Source organism: Theropithecus gelada, chromosome 7b (genome assembly GCF_003255815.1).
Source record: "Theropithecus gelada isolate Dixy chromosome 7b, Tgel_1.0, whole genome shotgun sequence".
Taxonomy (NCBI): domain Eukaryota; kingdom Metazoa; phylum Chordata; class Mammalia; order Primates; family Cercopithecidae; genus Theropithecus; species Theropithecus gelada.
The window spans coordinates 97,897,946-97,916,864 of NC_037675.1; the positions used below are offsets into that span (position 1 = coordinate 97,897,946).

Below are 18,919 nucleotides of genomic sequence, written 5' to 3' on the forward strand. Positions count from 1 at the left end.
TTCACCATGTTGGCTAGGCTGGTCTCAAACTCCCGACCTCAGGTGATCTGTGCACTTCAGCCTCCCAAAGTGCTGGGATTACAGGCGTGAGCCACCACCCCCAGCTACACAGGAAGTCTTAACAGCCAAGGAAACCAGTTCTAAGTAAAGAAAGAGTCACTAACATAATAGGTTGGAAAAAAATATTTGTCAGCTGATGACCTTATAAAAGATAAGCTCTGTCAGTATGAAAAATGTCCCACCAGCAGCCCTTCTGAGCACCCCCAATACACAAATTGTATTATCTGTTTTCCAGTAGAAGGAACTCCAGGACTCTGGAATTGGTAGGGAGTTGATTCTGTGTCTTGGGCCAGTGAAAACTGGGATAGGCTGGAACCTATTGTTGATGCTATAGAGCCAAGATCTTTTCGGAGATGTCCTGAGTAGGCCTGAGCGGACGAAAAGGGCCCCCACCAGCCACGCTGTGAGAAGGCGAGCATCACCAAAGTGATTCTCTCTGTTGGGTGTTTCTCATCTGCCCCTCCAGAGCTACTCTCTGCTCTTCTCCACCCTGCTCCAAACTTGTAGTCTCGATCAGCAAGCAACCTTCTCCTCTGCTCCCAGCTGGGTTTGGCCAGTGGGTCTCACCGGTGGGAGGATGGCGGAATCGAGAAGAATGAGGTCAGATCACTTATTCCCCTAGCTCCCTTCTTCAGAGTTGCTGTGGGTAGCCTGAGTCTCTGAACTCAAGCCACTGCGCCTGCTGGGCAACCCCCGTCCCTGGGCTCTAATCGTCGCCTGCCCACTCAACACGTTTGGATTTAGGAGTAGTACAGAGCACCCTGTTCCCGGCTCCAGGTGATGCGGTTTCCCTACACCCTGCCCACATCTTCGTAAATAGTCCTGTTATTAAACTCTCCTGAAATTACCCAACATTGAATATGCTGTTTCTTTCCCACGAGGATCCTGACGAATACATTATGCTTAATTGAAATCAGTTGAGTTTGTGAAAAGCCATGCCTCCATAATGTAACTCAGAAAAGTGAATATTAGATTGTTGTAGATGCTGCTGGCTCCCTGTCATGAAGCCACCCCACTCTCTTCCTTGCCAGCAGAGCCATGACTTGTTAAGTTCAAGTGTCCACACTGCCCATGAGATCCAGAGAAGGGAGACTCTGTCCACATTCCACGGGAAAATCCTGATGGATGCAAACTAGCCATGATGGTCCCATTCTTCTTGCCGATGATTGGCTAAGGGGTGGGCATGCAATCCAATTTTGGGATGTGGGATGTAACAATCCTACCCCCCAAAATGTAGAGTGGCTTACATATGGAGGAAGTGTATAGCTTGCTCAGGTAAAATGTAAAACAGGTGTTCCTGATGATCAAGTCAGTCTTCTCCCAACTCTGATTCAAGATCCAGGCTCCTTCTGTTGGATGGCTCCAACACCTTCCAGAATGACCTCTGGGGCTGTCGTGCACACCTGCATCAGGCCTGTGGAGGGGGGGAAACACAAAAAATTATGCATGGGAAGCTTTACGAACCAGGCTTGGAAGAGATGCTCATCACTTCTACAAATTTCTTTGACTAAAACTCAGCCCATAGCTGAGGAGCCCAGAATATGTAGTGTAACTGCGTCCAGGAAATCCGTGGGGTTTAGTCTCTGGCACGGAGGAAAGATGGCCAGGAGACTCCCAGGAAGGGCTCATCCCTGATTAGGAGAGACTTCAAGGAAGACACGGGCTTTCTTTCTCTGTGGATATTGTCATGTCTGGATGTGAAGCTTAGACTGCTGCTACTAGTCTTGCTATGATCCTGAAAAGGAAGGCCACATACAGGAGGCAGAGCTCAGAAGGCATCAGAAAAGCAGAGCCAGTTTCCAGTGGCAGGGTCTGGGGAAGGTGTGGTAAGCGCCATGTCCGGCCACGAAGGTGGCAAGAAAAAGTCCCTAAAACAGCCGGGCGCGGTGGCTCACACCTGTAATCCCAGCACTTTGGGAGGCCGAGGCGGGCGGATCATGAGGTAAGGAGGTAGAAACCATCCTGGCTAACACAGTGAAACCCCGTCTCTACTAAAACACAAAAACAAAAAATTAGCCGGGCGTGGTGGGGGGCACCTGTAGTCCCAGCTACTCGGGAGGCTGAGGCAGGAGAACGGCATGAACCCGGGAGGCGGAGCGTGCAGTGAGCCGAGATCGTGCCACTGTGCTCCAGCCTGGGCGACAGAGTGAGACTCCATCTCAAAAAAAACAAAAAGTCCCTAAAACAGCCTAAGTAACAGGCCAAGAAGATGGATGGAGGATGAAGAAGACAAGGCTTTCTTTCTCTTTTTCTTCCTTTATTTTCCTTTTTTTTTTGAGTGTGGCCCAGATTGGAGCGCAGTGGTGCAACCTCGGCTCAGCTCACTGCAACCTCCACATCCTGGGCTCAAGTGATTCTCTGGCCTTAGCCTCCTGATTAGCTGGGATTACAGGCACCTGCCACCATGCCCAGGGAATTTTTTAAACGTTTCTGTAGCGATAGAGTTTTGCCATGTTGCCCAGGCTGGTCTCAAATTTCTGGGCTCAGTTAACCCACCTGCCTTGGCCTCACAAAGTACTGGGATTGCAGGTGTGAACCACCGAGCATGGCCGAAGATAAGGCTTTCAAGCAGAAATAAAAAGAGGAGCAGAAGAAATTTGAGGGGCTAAAAGCAAAGGCCATGGGGAAGGGACCCCTCGCCACAGGTGGAATTAAGAAATCTAGCAATTGGCTGGGCGTGGTGGCTCACACCTGTAATCCCAGCACATTGGGAGGCTAAGAGGGGAGGATCACTTGAGCCCAGGAGTTCAACACCAGCCTGAGCAACACAGCAAGACACCATCTCAAAAAATAAAAAATTAATATTTTGAAAAGGAAATCTGGCGAGCAGTAAGCTGTTCCTTGTGCCTGAGGAGATGGTGACCCTTGATTCCATCCATGTGTATTTGAACATCCGGATTCCCTGCATCACATCTTTTGCCACCTGTAGCTGGAATGAAGTGTTGTCTTGGAGCCTATTGTACATTTAAAAATAAACTTTTGGAAAAAAAGAAAACCAAAGAAAAAAAACAGCAGAGGCAAGCCAGCCCGTGGTCCCTGGAGCCACCCTACTCAGGAACACTACTTATGGGAGATGATTTTCCCAGTGCATAGGTCTTTTTGAGTTTGGTTTTTCTGTTGCTTGTAGCCAAAAGCATCCAAACGGATAAAAACTGCACAAAAATCAGTTTTGTTACAAATGAAGGGTAAATATTAATTTATTTAATAAATTAAATTAATTTGATAAATTCATTTACTTAAATTAATTAATGAATTAATAATTAATGCATTAATTTTAATAATAGGACAATCTTAATATATATTGGGGTTGGTTTTTCCCTTAGAACCTGTTCATTTTTAAAGTCTAGCTATGTGCTTGTTTCTGTATGTGTGAGTAAGGAGATATAACCCAGAGGTGACCCTGATTCAACCAAATATTCCAGAACAAGGGCCGATGGGCTCTGATTGTCACACATAATAACCAGGTCGGAACAGAGTCCACCAACTGATCCACGTGGGCAATCAAACACAATGACCAATTAAAAAGAGAATCCAGGCTGGGCCCCATGGCTCATGCCTGTAATCCTAGCACGTTGGGAAGCCAAGGCAGGTGGATCACCTGAGGCCAGGAGTTCACAACTAGCCTGGCTAACATGGCGAAACCCCATCTTCACTAAAAGTACCCAAAAAATTAGCTGGGTGTGGTGGCGCATGCCTTTAATCCCAGATACTCAGGAGGCTGAGGCAGGAAAATTGCTTGAAGCCAGGAGGTGGAGGTTGCAGTGAGCCGGGATCGCGCCACTGCACTCCAGCCTGGAGACAGAGTGAGACTCCATCTCAAAAAAATAAATAAATAAAAAATAAAGAAAAGAAAAGAAAGAAAGAAAGAAAGAAAGAATCCAACAGGGTGTTAGAATGTTACAAGATAACAGATTCGCCCATTGGTCTAATAAAGGACAGGGGAGATTGCCCTGTAGACTGTGTTCTCTACCTCCTAGAAAGAGGAAGCCTCTAAATGACCTTAGTAATTATAACAAGATAGTAGTAAGGCAGGCTGAATTTCCAGAAATGCTGACCGCCATCGATTTATAATGTAACAATGAAAGGATCACAGCTGTAACCCCTGCTAAAGGAAAGGTCAACCACTCACCCTTTACTGGAAAGGCAAAGGATGCAAACAGTTGGGAGGAACTAAAACCCATATTAAAGGTTTGGGTTCAAAATACACTTTATTTGTTGTGTTTGTAACAAGGGAAATTTAAGGACTAAAGGGAACACAGCCCAGCAACTGGTCGCAAAGGTGCATCATACACAAACAGATCTCTGTCCCAACCAGGAATCGAGGAATGACAGCCCAGAACCTGCAGCCCCCTCTGGTTGGAATTTATGGGCTCCAGTGCCACTGGCCAGAGAGAGATTGATCTTCCTTTTCTCTCAGTCACATTCTCAGAATGTCAGGAAAGAGATTGGCCATCCAACCTGTGGTTCTCTTGTGGTTCACCTCATGGAATGTGACCATTTCCCTGGCAGCCGTGAGGACAAAGGGTAGGGCAAATCCAGAAGAGGGGTGTTGGGCCAGTCACAGGGAGCAGGAGGGTGGGTTAGGCAAGCTGGCCCAGCACGCCATGTGAGCCAGGGCTGCAGAGGAGCCAGGACTCAATTCATCCTGAAGGCAAAGCTGACTACACTGTTTCCAGACTTGAGCTGGCAAGTGAAAATACAGGACACCGAGTTAGATCTGAATTTCACATAGACAGTGAATAATTTTTTAGCATACCTATACCCTGTGCAATATTGAAGACATGCTTGTACTAAAAAATTAGTCATTTGTTTATCTGAAATTCAATTTAGTTGGGTGTCCTGTGTTCTACCTGGCAACTGTACGTGTAGGACACTAGACCTGTTTATGAGGACAGTTAATTGTGCAATATGTATTCACTAGGTATCTACTATGTACACAGAATTGAAGTGGATCTTCCCCTCAACAACTCATTCTCCCAGCTTTTTCCCAAGGACATCTCCTAGCATCTCAGTTGCTCTAGCCTCACTCCCCTCCTCCCACCAGCCAACTCACTGGTAAATTCTGTTCATTCATCATCCGAAATGTATCATACACACATTTCGTTCTCTTCATATCTATGGCAACTTTCTAGCCAGTCTCAGCCTTTAGCTTCTTGAACTACTCAAGTGGTTGTGCAGCTGTGGCCTACCTTTGTGCCCTCCAATCCATCCTCCACAGCACTGCCTCAGCCATCTTGTTGAAATGTCATTCACAACTCTGATATATCAGTAAAAACATGCGTCAGAATATCACAGGTACCTCCAGAATCTATACAAGGGTGATATGTCAAGTTAAAAATACATGTATCAATCAACAGCAAACCAGGTGGCTAAAAGAAAGAAATACATGTATTGGAATATTACATGTACCCCAAATATATGCGCTATGATATATTAAAATGTGTGTCAAAATATTAAATTAAATAAATTCAGATCATGTTGCCGTCCTGCTTTAAAAGCGTAAAACTCAACTGGGCTTCGTAGCTCAAGCCTGTAATTCCAGCACTTTGGGAGACCAAGGCAGGAGGATTGCTTGAGACCAGGAGTTTGAGACCAGTCTAGGCATCAAAATGAGAGCCCGCCTCTACAAAAAAAAAAAAATTTTGATTAGCCTGGCATGGTGTCAAGCATCTGTAGTCCCAGCCACTCAGGAGTCTAGGTGGACTCAGCTGTTCCCAGGAGGTTGAGGCTGCAGTGAGCTGTGATTGTGCCACAGCGCCCCACCCTGGGCAACAGAGTGAGATCTTGTCTAAAAAAAAGGCTTAAAACCCTTCCATAGCCTTCTGTTGCTATTGGAATGAATTGAAACTCCTCAGCATGGTTCAGAAACCCTGATAAATGGCTATCACCTACCACATCCCCTACCACTTCCCAGCTTGGCTCCAGTCATTTTCTCAGGAGCAATCGTACTCCTACCTCTGTAGGGTTTTTGTTTTTGTTTTTTTGGAAAGGATTTTTGCTCTGTCGCCCAGGCTGCAGTGCAGTTGCACAATCTTGACTCACTGCAGCCTCGGCCTCCCAGGTTCAAGTGATTCTCCTGCCTCAGCCTCCCGAGTAGCTGGGATTACAGGCACCCGCCACCATGCCCAGCTAATTTATGTATTTTTAGTAGAGACGGGGTTACACCATGTTGTCCAGGCTGGTCTTGAACTCCTGGCCTCAAGTGATTCACCCACCTCAGCCTCCCAAAGTGCTGGGATTACAGGCACCCACCACCATGCCCAGCTAATTTATGTATTTTTAGTAGAGACGGGGTTTCACCGTGTTGTCCAGGCTCTTGAGGCCAGGTTGAACTCCTGGCCTCAAGTGATCCACCCACCTCAGCCTCCCAAAGTGCTGGGATTACAGGCGTGAGCCACCTCACCTAGCCTCAGTAGGGTTTTCATTGTGTGTTTCTCCTGCCTCTTCAGCTGTTTCCTTGTAAGCTCTGGGCTCAAAACTTTGGATGGGTTATTTAACTTAGACCAATGTGTTGTGATTGAAAGGTTCCATATTGAACACTATATTTTTAAAACCCTGAAACCCTGCTCCAACAAGGATCTCTGAATTTGGAAGAATTTTTACCAAATCACACTGTTGCATGGCTCTCAATTGTTTCTTCTGATTCCAGTAGGTTTTAATGTAGTTATTTTGGTTGCATCCCTCTATGGGACTGCACAGGATGGGGGAGAGACTGAATATGAGGTACAGGTCAGTGAACTGTCAAGAAATATTTTTCATGCCTCATTCCCAGGGTGTACTTAATCTTAGCCAGTGAAACCAGTTTTTAAAGCCTGAGCCAGCGACCTGCACATGCAATGTTCTTTTTAACATGTTATTTATTTTGGGGAGGGCCAGTTTGGCAAAGAGAAAAAGGAAAAAACAATTTAGGTTAAAAAAGAAAAAAAAACTACAGGCTGGGGCGAGGTAGCTCATGCCTGTAATCCCACCATTTTGCGAGGCCAAGGCGGGAGGATTGCTTAAAGCGAGGAGGTGGAGACCAGCCTGGGTAACAAACGGAGACTCTGTTTCTACAAAACTCAAAATAAATCAGCTGGGCATGGCGGTGCATGCCTATATAGTCCCAGCTACTCAGGAGGCTAAGGCAGGAGGATCACTTGAACCCAGGATTTCAAGGCTGCAGTAAGCTATGATCAGGCCACTGTACTCCAACCTGGGCAAGAGAGCAAGGCCCTGTCTCTAACAAAAAATATATATATTTAATATTAATACCTTTATGGAATCTCAGTGGCAACCTGATACCATCTTTGTGAAAGACTTCTAGTTTTTAATTTTGTTTAGATGGAATTTAAATTATAAAATTTGTCTCCTAAAGCGTTTTTCTTTTTCTTTTCTTTCTTTCTTTCTTTCTTTCTTTTTTTTCTTTTTTTTTTTTTTTTGAGATGAAGTCTTGCTCTTGTTTGGAGTGCAGTGGCACGATTTCGGCTCATTGCAACCTCCGCCTCCTGGGTTCAAGCAATTCTCCTGCCTCAGCCTCCTGAGTAGCTGGGATTACAGGTGCCTGCCACCACACCTGGCTAATTTTTGTATTTTTAGTAGAGACAGGGTTTCGTCATGTTAGCCAGGCTGATCTCAAACTCCAGATGTCAGGTGATCCACCCGCCTTGGCCTCCCAAAGTGCTGGGATTACAGGCGTGAGTCACCACGCCCCGCCTCCTAAAACATTTTTAAGAAGAGTAAATCACTATTCAAATAAGTAGTATGGTTGGGTGCGGTGGCTCACACCTGTAATGCCAGCACTTTGGGAGGACGAGGCGGGTGGATCACAAGGGCAGGAGATTGAGACCATCCTGGCTAACACTGTGAAACCCTGTCTCTACTAAAAATACAAAAAATTAGCCAGGCGTGGTGGCGGACGCCTGTAGTCCCAGCTACTTGGGAAACTGAGGCAGGAGAATGGCGTGAACCCGGAAGGCAGAGCTTGCAGTGAGCCGAGATCGTGCCACTGCACTCCAGCCTGGGTGACAGAGCGAGACTCTGTCTCAACAAAACAAAAATTAGCCAGGTGTGGTGGCAGGCACCTGTAATCTCAGCTACTCGGGAGGCTGAGGCAGGAGAATCACTTGAACCTGGGAGGTGGAGGTTGCAGTGAGCCACTGCACTCCAGCCTGGGCAACAAAGCAAGACTCCATCTCAAATAAAATAAAAATAAAAATAAAAATAAAATAAAATAAAATAAAATAAGCAGTATGACCAGACTCGGTGGCTTATGCCTATAATCCCAGCACTTTGGAATGCCGAGGCAGGAGGATTGCTTGAGCCCGAGAGTTCAAGACTAGCCTGGGCAACACAGTGAGACCCTGTCTCAAAAATAAAAAAATAAACTGTAGTTTAAAACTTTATTTGAGCTTAAAGGAACATATCTTTAGTCTTAGAAGTCATACGTATCTCTAATTCACCAAGTCTGTACCTTTTCTTTCTTTCTTATAATAGGAGGATTCTGAGGTTCCATTCACTGAAGAAGATTATCGAAGAAGAAAGTCTCATCCTAATTTTCTGGACCACATAAATGCTGAAAAAATGGTTCTCAAATTTGGAAGAAAGGTAAGTCTGGCATAGTGGAACATGGACATCATCTGAAGTCTTTAAACATCTCTTTGTTTAGTTTCCCAGGACTTACACCCGCAGATGTCTGAGCTTTAGGTTCATCCCAGGACACACTGTCCTTAGGGGTCCTGGCCCAGGTTCTGGTCCAGCACACTGGGTTGAAAGCCCAGTATCAACACTCAGCCGAGCTTGAGCCCTCTACTACAAAGGGGTCTGTGTGTCTGAAAAGCTGTTTGGCCCAAAAGAGGCAAATAACTCAGAGTTGGAATGGGGAACCGGGGAACCACATTTTCCCTGTTCCCAGAATCTATCCCATTTGTTTCTGAACTCTGAAAAGTGCTTATTAACCTCCTCTTATTATAAGGAGATGGGAGCTTCCAGAGGTTAAATAATTTGTCCAAGGTCACATAACTAGGATTTACTGAGCACTGTCCTGAGCACATCTCAGCCTTGACTCATCTACTCTTTCTAACATGGCTATTCTCTATGCACATTGTTGTCTTCAGCACATTTCCTGGTGTGGTGCTGAGATTCAGACTGAGAGCCATCAGCCACCAAAGCCTGTGGGGTTTGCTTTTTTCTTTGGAATCCGAAACCCCATCATTCAATAGAATTTATCTTGAGACATCCTTGGTCACTCACTGGTCATTAAGACATTCCTGTAGCTTTTTTTTTGAGATGGAGTCTCACTCTGTTGCCCAGGCTGGGGTGCAGTGGTGCGATCTCGGCTCACTGCAACCTCAGCCTCCCAGGTTCAAATCATTCTCCTGCCTCAGCCTCCTGAGTAGCTGGGACTACAGGCGCGTGCCACCACACTAGGCTAATTGTTTGTATTTTTAGTAGAGGTGGGTTTTCACCATGTTAGCCAGGATGGTCCAGATCTCCTGAACTGGTGATCTGCCCGCCTTGGCCTCCCAAAGTGTTGGGATTACAGGAGTGAGCCACCGTGCCTGGTCCCTTCTGTTGCAGCAAAATTCATCATTTTGACACGTCCATTATAAAATTATTTTATTTCTCTTGCCTTTCTTCAGAATAGATGATGGGAAAGGTCTGACAATGAATAAATAGTGACAGCTGAAAAATTATGATGATGATTTTTCAATCAGGGTTTTTATTTTTATTCAACTATAAGCGGCCGGGCGCGGTGGCTCAAGCCTGTAATCCCAGCACTTTGGGAGGCCGAGACGGGCGGATCACGAGGTCAGGAGGTCGAGACCATCCTGGCTAACATGGTGAAACCCCGTCTCTACTAAAAAATACAAAAAACTAGCTGGGCGAGGTGGCGGGCGCCTGTAGTCCCAGCTACTTGGGAGGCTGAGGCAGAAGGATGGCATAAACCTGGGAGGCAGAGCTTGCAGTGAGCTGAGATCTGGCCACTGCACTCCAGCCTGGGCGACAGAGCGAGACTCCATCTCAAAAAAAAAAATTAAAAAAAAAAAAAAAAAAAAACTATAAGCAAACAGCAGAATTAACACAACATTCAGCAACTCCAGACCAGCTTTTCTTATCTCCATGAAGAACAATCAATTTAACAGACACAGACGTAGGGATTCCTGATAAGCTGTCAGCGAGCACTGCTGCCCATCTAGAGGGCCATGCCCCAACGACCGCAAAGCCACTCTCCCCACTCCTCTTTCCGGATCGCTCTGTAAAGGAACCAGAGTGATACTGACGCCTATCAAGGCATCTGAGAGGCCCGTGCTGGGGCTGAGTGTCAGTGCCAGCCTCTGGTTGTCTAGCGACAGTGCCATAAAAACACACTGTTACAGTTCTGGTCTCAGGATCACAAAGGCAGAGGCGACCAATGCTTTTTGTTTTGTTTTGTTTTTAACCTCCCTTAAAGATTCTTTGACGCTTTACTCTATTACTGGAGACCTGGTCTATTTCTGCCAAATTTTTTCTTTAAATTCTGGGTTGCTATTTTCATATTAACAATTTGATGACCCCATCACTATACCAAAATATCCCCCAAAACGAAGTTCAAATTTGATCAAAACATAAACCAGAGTGAGTGACTAGAATGATAAAGGCCAGGCAGCGGGAAAAGTCGCCCTGAGCCACCATCTCAGTGCTGGGGTCTTGTCTGTCCAAAGGGGAGCAGGAAGAGGAGAAAGCTATTGAACATGCACCACGACCTGGAGAACATAGCTAGGGGCCTCCGGGACGGTTCAGGTCCCCGAGCTACCTCCTACTTCCCAGACAAGCTGCTGGTACAGTTTGAGCACATAGTCGTTCCACTCGGCCTGGTAACACGTGCAGTCCGGAGCGCGTACTCTTTACGGAGGGAGGACACCTTGAATTTGCCACGGTGGTCTCCGGATCGGTTGCTGAGGGTGGGCTCGTCACACTTCAGCGGCCTGTGCCCCCTGGAGGTCCCGAGCCCACATAATCTGGAGAGGACTGTGCCGCTGCTGATGTCACTGCCTTTCAGGTGGACCACCAGGAAATGACGCCATTCCCTGTACTGGGGATCCTTCCTGCTGGGAGCATCCGGGCCTGTCAAGACCCAGGTGTAGAGTTTCCCTGAATCAAGAACAACCCACAAAATGCTGGTGGGTCTGTTCTTCACCTGGGTGGGGTCAGCACTGTGCCCCGTTCATCCACCGCCACCCCGTGCAGGTGACATGCAGCGGGTGCTGCGGCTGCTCGTCCACTTGCTGAAGGCTCCAGGGCCCGGACCGCTGGCTGAGGTCCACCCCCGACAGCGGCGACACGGGAGTCACCGCCAGCTGAAAAATTACGGAGGGCGTTCTTCAGTGTTCTCAGTGTCTTCCATTGTATCTCATGTCGTCTGTGTTTTACTCATGGTAGCTCATGAGTTCTCAGTGTTTTACTCATGGTATCTCATGTCATCTTCAAGAGTCTCATATACGATTCCCAAAATTCTGTGAGGTAGGTACTATCATCCTCATTTAACTTGGAGAAAACCCCAAACCCTCTGAAAGTGCCATTACATTGTTCCCATTAGTGGAAGACCAGCGCTAAGTGAACTCTAATAATAGTTCTAAGATGACACCTAGTGGTCTCTGAGAATATTACAATAGGAACTTCTGTCCTACTATAAAAAGCACTTTACCAATAAAACACTGTGAGCATAAAACATTTAAAGAAACAACAGGAAATTAGGGATTCTAGCCCTTTTTATTTATATAACCATATGACCTTAACCTAGTTATTACACTTTTGAGCGTACAATAAGTAAAGGGGCTAGATTGGATTTAAATTTATTCCAGTTCTAAATTCCATAACTATTATTTTATTAGAATCCATGATTTCTTGATCATTTATGTTTAATTTACAGGTTGAAAATGTATTCTCACACATATAAAGCTGATTTAAGTGAATAACAGTCTAAAATGAGAAGTATGATCAACTTAATATCTTTTTTATTACAAAACCTTACACTTGTCATTTAAATAATAAAATCAAATTTTCATTGTCAAAATCTATCCTTTTTATCCCCAACTTTCTTAATCACTCTTTTCTATACCATTAATAAGATTGATTCAGCCAATTTGGTCATCCCAATGATCCTTTTTGATCAGTGATGCTAATGTCTTCATCTGGGAGATAGACCCTTGGAAATCATCATTTAACACATTCATTAACAAATGTCCAGTTAGATCCGGTTACGGACCAGGCACTGTGATGAGGAGCTGTCCTCACAGCCTTCAATAAAGCAGACACAGTCTATGCACCCCAGAGGCTGGTTGTCAAGTGTTTATCTACTGCTATCACATCCTCAGTCAGCACATTCATTTACAAGATTACATACACAAAAGGTGGACTTCGATTCAGTATTTTGAGGCAAAGAGGAGACCCTAATAATTATACAAGTTGCAAAAATAGTCCTGAATTGCCTGATACCAAAATTGCGTTCCTCTTTTAATGAGTTGCATTGAATTTTTTTTTTTTTTTTTTTTTTTTTTAAACACAGTCTCACTCTGTCACCCAGGCTGGAGTGCAGTGGTGTGATCTCTGCTCACTGCAACCTCTGCCTACCCGGTTCAAATGACTCTCCTGCCTCAGCCTCCTGAGTAACTGGGATTACAGGTGCCTGCTGCCACACCTGGCTAATTTTTGTATTTTTAGTAGAGACAGAGTTTCACCATGTTGGCCAGGCTGGTCTTGAACTCCTAACCTCAGGTGATCCACCCGCCTCGGCCTCCCAAAGTGCTGGGATTACAGGCATGAGCCACCATGCCTGGCCATAGTTTGTCTTGAAAACTGTTTTGTCTGATATAAGTATAGCAACTCCTGCTCTTTTTTGGTTTCCATTGGCATGGAATATCTTTTTCCATCCCTTTATTTTCAGTCTATGTGTGTCTTTACAAGTAAAGTGTGTTTCTTGTAGGCAACAGATCAATGCGTCTTGTTTTTTTCATCAATTCAGCCAGTCTATGTCTTTTGATTAGGGAATTTAGTCCACTTACATTCAATGTTATTATTGATAAGGACTTACTCCTGCCATTTTGTTATATGTTTTCTAGTTGTTTTATTGTCTTATCTTCCTCTTCTTTCTTTCCTTCCTATCTTGCTCTAGGGATGGTGATTTTCTCTGGTGATATGATTTAATTAGTTTCTTGCTTTTTTTTTTTTTTTTTTTGAGACAGAGTCTCACTCTGTCACTCAGGCTGGAGTGCAGTGGTACAATTTCTGCTCACTGCAAGCTCCACCTCCTGGGTTCATACCATTCTCCTGCCTCAGTCTCCTGAGTAGCTGGGACTGCAGGCACCCACCACCACGCCTGGCTAATTTTTTGTATTTTTAGTAGAGACAGGGTTTCACCGTGTTAGCCAGGATGGTCTTGATCTCCTGACCTCGTGATCCACCCTCCTTGGCCTCCCAAAGTGCTGGGATTACAGGCGTGAGCCACTGCACTGGCCTAGTTTCTTGCTTTTTATTTTTTGTGCATCCATTGTAAGTTTTTTTTTTTTTTTTTGAGGTTACAATGAGGCTTGCAAATACTATCTTATAATGCATTATTTTAATCTGATAACAACTGAAGGCTATTGGTGTAAAGAAACAAGCAAAAAGAAAACTAATTAAAAACTCTGTGCCTTACTTCTATCCCCCAATTTTTTAACTTTTTGATGTTTGTATTTATATCTTATTGTACTGTGTCATAAAAAGTTGTTGTAGTTATTATTTTTGATTGGTTCATTGTTCAGTCTTCCTACTTAGAATGAGATAGTTTACACACCACCGGTAAAGTGTTGTAATATTTTGGGTTTTTCTGTGTGCTTCCTATTACCAGTGAGTTTTATACCTTCAGGTGATTATTTATTGTTCATTAATGTCTTTTTCTTTCTGACCGAAGTACTCCTTTTAGTGTTTCTTGTAGGACAGGTCTGCTATTGATGAAATCCTTCAGCTTTTGTTTGTCTGGGAAAGTATTTCTCCTCCATGCTTGAAGGAGATTTTCACCAGATATACTACTCTAAGTGAAAGTTTTTTTCCTTCAGTACTTTGCAATATGTCATGCCACTCTCTCCTGGCATGTAAGGTTTTCCACGGAAAAATCTGCTGCTAGGTGTATTAGAGCTCCATTGTATGTTATTTGTTTCTTTTCTTTTGCTGCTTTTTGGATCCTTTTTTAATCCTTTACCTTTGTGAGTTTGATTATTATATGCCTATAGGTTGTCTTCTGTATTAGTCCATTCTTGTACTGCTATAAAGAACTAACTGAGACTGGGTAATTTATAAAGAAAAGAGGTTTAGGCTGGGTGTGGTGGCTCATGCCTCTAATCCCAGCACTTTGGGAGGTGGAGGTGGGCAGATCACCTGAGGTTGGGAGTTCAAGACCAGCTTGGCTAACATGAAGAAACCCCATCTCTACTAAAAATACAGAATTAGCTGGGCGTGGTAGTGCATGCCTGTAATCCCAGCTACTCAGGAGGCTGAGGCAGGAGAATCACTTGAACCCGGGATACAGAGATTGCAGTGAGCTGAGATCATGCCATTGCACTCCAGTCTGGGCAACAAGAGCGAAACTCCATCTCAAAAAAAAAAAAAAAAAAACTTGACTCACAGCACAGTTCCACAGGCTGTACAGGAAGCATATTTGGGGAGGCCTCAGGAAACTCACAATCATGGCAGAAGACAAAGGGGAAGCAGACACATCTTACATGGCCTGAGAAGGAGGAAGAGAGAGTGAAGCGGCAGCTGCTACATACTTTTATAAACAACCAGATCTCATGAGAACTCACTCACTATTACAAGAACAGCAAGGGGTAAATCTGACCCCATAAGCCAATCACCTCCCACAAGGCCCCTCTTCCAACATTGGGGATTACAATTTGACATGAGATTTGGGCAGGAACACAGACCCAAGCCATATCATGTTGTTTGAGTCAAATCTGCTTAGTGTTCTGTAACCTTCTTGTACTTGGATGTTGATATTTTTCTCTAGGTTTGAGAAGTTCTCTGCTATTATCCCATTGAATAAACTGTCTATACCTATCTCTTACTTGACTTCCTCTTTAAGGCCAATAACTCTTAGAGGTGCCCTTTTGAGGCTATTTTCTAGATCCTATAGGCATGTTTCATCGTTTTTCTTTCGTCTCCTCTGACTATATACATATATATATATTTTTTGTCAAGAATATATAGTTTTATTTATACTCAGAAACAAGTAGATCATGTATATATATATGAAGATAAAAATTAAAGGGATAATTGTATAAGTTTGCATGTAGAGAGCTTTGAAAACCTGTTTACTTTTTATATATATATATATACACACAAACACACATACTTTAAGTTCTAGGGTACCTGTGCATAACGTGCAGGTTTGTTACATAGGTATACATGTGCCATGGTGGTTTGCTGCACTCATTAATTCGTCATTTACATTAGGTATTTCTCCTAATGCTATCCTTCTCCCATCCCCCCACCCCATGACAGGCCCCAGTGTGTGATGTTCCCTACCCTGTGTCCAAGTGATCTCATTGTTCAATTCCCACCTGTGAGTGAGAAAATGTGGTGTTTGGTTTTCTGTCCTTGTGATAGTTTGCTCAGAATGGTGGTTTGCACCTTCATCCATGTCCCTACAAAGGACATAAACTCATCCTTTTTAATGGCTGCATAGTATTCCATGGTGTATATGTGCCACATTTTCTTAATTCAGTCTATCATTGATGGACATTTGGGTTGGTTCCAAGTCTTTGCTATTGTGAATAGTGCTGCAATAAACATACGTGTGCATGTGTCCTTATAGTAGCATGATTTATAATCCTTTGGGTATATACCCAGTAATGGGATCACTGGGTCAAATGGTATTTCTACTTCTAGATCCTGAGGAATCACCACACTGTCTTCCACAATGGTTGAACTCATTCACACTCCCACCAACAGTGTAAAAGCATCCCTATTTCTCCACATCCTCTCCAGCACCTGTTGTTTCCTGACTCTTTAATGATACCATTCTAACTGGCGTGAGATGGTATCTCATTGTGATTTTGATTTGCGTTTCTCTGATGACCAGTGATGATGAGCATTTTTTCATGTGTCTGTTGGCTGGATAAATATCTTCTTTTGTAAAGTGTCTGTTCATATCTTTTGCTCACTTTTTGATGGGGTTGTTTGCTCACTTTTTGATGGGGTTGCTCACTTTTTGATGGTTTTTTTTTTTCTTGTAAATTTGTTTAAATTCTTTGTAGATTCTGGGTATTAGCACTTTGTCAGATGGGTAGATTGTAAAAATTTTCTCCCATTCCATAGGTTGCCTGTTCACTCTGATGGCAGTTTCTTTTGCTATGCAGAAGCTCTTTAGTTTAATTAGATCCCATTTGTCTATTTTGGCTTTTATTGCCATTGCTTTTGGTGTTTTAGTCAAGAAGTCCTTGCCCATGCCTATGTCCTGGATGATACTGCCTAGGTTTTCTTCTGGGGTTTTTACGGTTTTAGGTCTAACATTTAAGTCTTTAATCCATCTTGAATTAATTTTTGTATAAGGTGTAAGGAAAGGATCCAGTTTCAGCTTTCCACATATGGCTAGCCAGTTTTCCCAGCACCATTTATTAAATAGGGAATCCTTTCCCCATTTCTTGTTTTTGTCAGGTTTGTCAAAGATCAGATGGTTGTGGATGTGTGGTGTTATTTCTGAGGCCTCTGTTCTGTTCCATTGGTCTATATGTCTGTTTTGGTACCAGTACCGTGCTGTTTTGGTTACTGCAGCCTTGTTGTATAGTTTGAAGTCAGGTAGCCTGATGCCTCCAGCTTTGTTCTTTTTGCTTAGGATTGTCTTGGCAATGCAGGCTCTTTTTTGGTTCCATATGAACTTTAAAGTAGTTTTTTCCAATTCTGTGAAGAAAGTTATTGGTAGCTTGATGGGGATAGCATTGAATCTATAAATTACCTTGGGCAGTATGGCCATTTTCATGATATTGATTCTTCCTGTCCATGAGCATGGAAAGTTCTTGCATTTGTTTGTGTCCTCTTTTATTTCGTTGAGCAGTGGTTTGTAGTTCTCCTTGAAGAGGTCCTTCACATCCCTTGTAAGTTGCATTCCTAGGTATTTTATTCTCTTTGAATCAAGTGTGAATGGAAGTTCACTCATGATTTGGCTCTCTCTTTGTCTTTTATTGGTGTATAGGAATGCTTGTGATTTTTGCATATTGATTTTGTATCCTGAGACTTTGCTGAAGTTGCTTATCAGCTTAAGGAGATTTTGGGCTGAGACAATGGAGTTTTCTAAATATGCAATCATGTCATTTGCAAACAGGGACAATTTGACTTCCTCTTTTCCTAATTGAATACCCTTTATTTCTTTCTCTTGCCTGATTGCCCTGGCCAGAACTTCCAACACTACGTTGAATAGGAGTGGTGAGAGAGGGCATCCCTGTCTTGTGCCAGTTTTCAAAGGGAATACTTCCAGTTTTTGCCCATTCAGTATGATATTGGCAGTGGCTTTGTCATAAATAGCTCTTATTATTTTGAGATACGTCCCATCAATACCTAGTTTATTGAGAGTTTTTAGCATGAAGGGCTGTTGAATTTTGTTGAAGGCCTTTTCTGCATCTATTGAGATAATCATGTGGTTTTTGTCTTTGGTTCTGTTTATGTGATGGATTACATTTATTGATTTGCATATGTTGAACCCCAGTCTTGCATCCCAGGGATGAAGCCAACTTGATCTTGGTGGATAAGCTTTTTGAAGTGCTGCTGGATTCAGTTTGCCAGTATTTTATCGAGGATTTTCGCATTGATGTTCGTCAGGAATATTGGTCTAAAATTGTCTTTTTTTGTCGTGTCTCTGCCAAGCTTTGTTATCAGGATGATGCTGGCCTCATAAAATGAGTTAGGGAGGATTCCCTCTTTTTCTATTGTTTGAAATAGTTTCAGAAGGAATGGTTCCAGCTCCTCTTTGTACCTCTGGTAGAATTCGGCTGTGAATCCATCTGGTCCTGGACTTTTTTTGGTTGGTAGGCTATTAATTATTGCCTCAATTTCAGAGCCTGTTATTGGTCTATTCAGTGATTCAACGTCTTCCTGCTTTAGTCTTGGGAGGGTGTATGTGTCCAGGAATTTATCCATGTCTTCTAGATTTTCTAGTTTATTTGCATAGAAGTGTTTATAGTATTCTCTGATGGTAGTTTGTATTTCTGTGGGATCGGTGGTGATATCCCTTTTGTCATTTTTATTGCATCTATTTGATTCTTCTCTCTTTTCTTCTTTATTAGTCTTGCTAGTGGTCTGTTTTGTTTATCTTTTCAAAAAACCAGCTCTGAAGGGTTTTTTGTTTCTCTATCTCCTTCAGTTCTGCTCTAATCTTAGTTATTTCTTGCCTTCTTCTAGCTTTTGAATTTGTTTGCTCTTGCTTCTCTAGTTCTTTTAACTGTGATGTTAGCGTGTCAATTTTAGATCTTTCCTGCTTTCTCTTGTGGGCATTTAGTGCTATAAATTTCCATCTAACACACTGCTTTAAATGTGTCCCAGAGATTCTGGTAGGTTGTGTCTTTGTTCTCATTGGTTTCAAAGAACATCTTTATTTATGCTTTAATTTCGTTATTTACCCAGTAGTCATTCAAGAGCAGGTTGTTCAGTTTCCATGTAGTTGAGCAGTTTTGAGTGAGTTTCTTAATCCTGCATTCTAATTCGATTGCACTGTGGTCTGAGAGACAGTTTGTTGTGATTTCTGTTCTTTTACATTTGCTGAGGAGTGCTTTACTTCCAACTGTGTGGTCAATTTTGGAATAAGTGCAATGTTGTGCTGGGAAGAATGTATATTCTGTTGATTTGGGGTGGAGAGTTCTGTAGATGTCTGTTAGGT

At 43.4% G+C, this 18,919-nt stretch overlaps 1 protein-coding gene and 1 pseudogene across 5 annotated transcripts in view; one reads left to right on the forward strand and one right to left on the reverse strand.

Annotated features, from left to right (window-relative positions):
• The window catches only part of AK7 (adenylate kinase 7), a 96,767-nt gene that overhangs the window by 21,043 nt on the left and 56,805 nt on the right, over positions 1-18,919 (forward strand). For all 5 annotated transcript variants that reach the window (XM_025392122.1, XM_025392121.1, XM_025392123.1 and 2 more), the window contains exon 5: positions 8,533-8,643. In XM_025392122.1, coding sequence (XP_025247907.1) covers positions 8,533-8,643 — 111 coding nt within the window. The remainder of the gene's footprint in view (positions 1-8,532; positions 8,644-18,919) is intronic.
• LOC112629124 lies at positions 10,815-12,169 on the reverse strand (annotated as a pseudogene).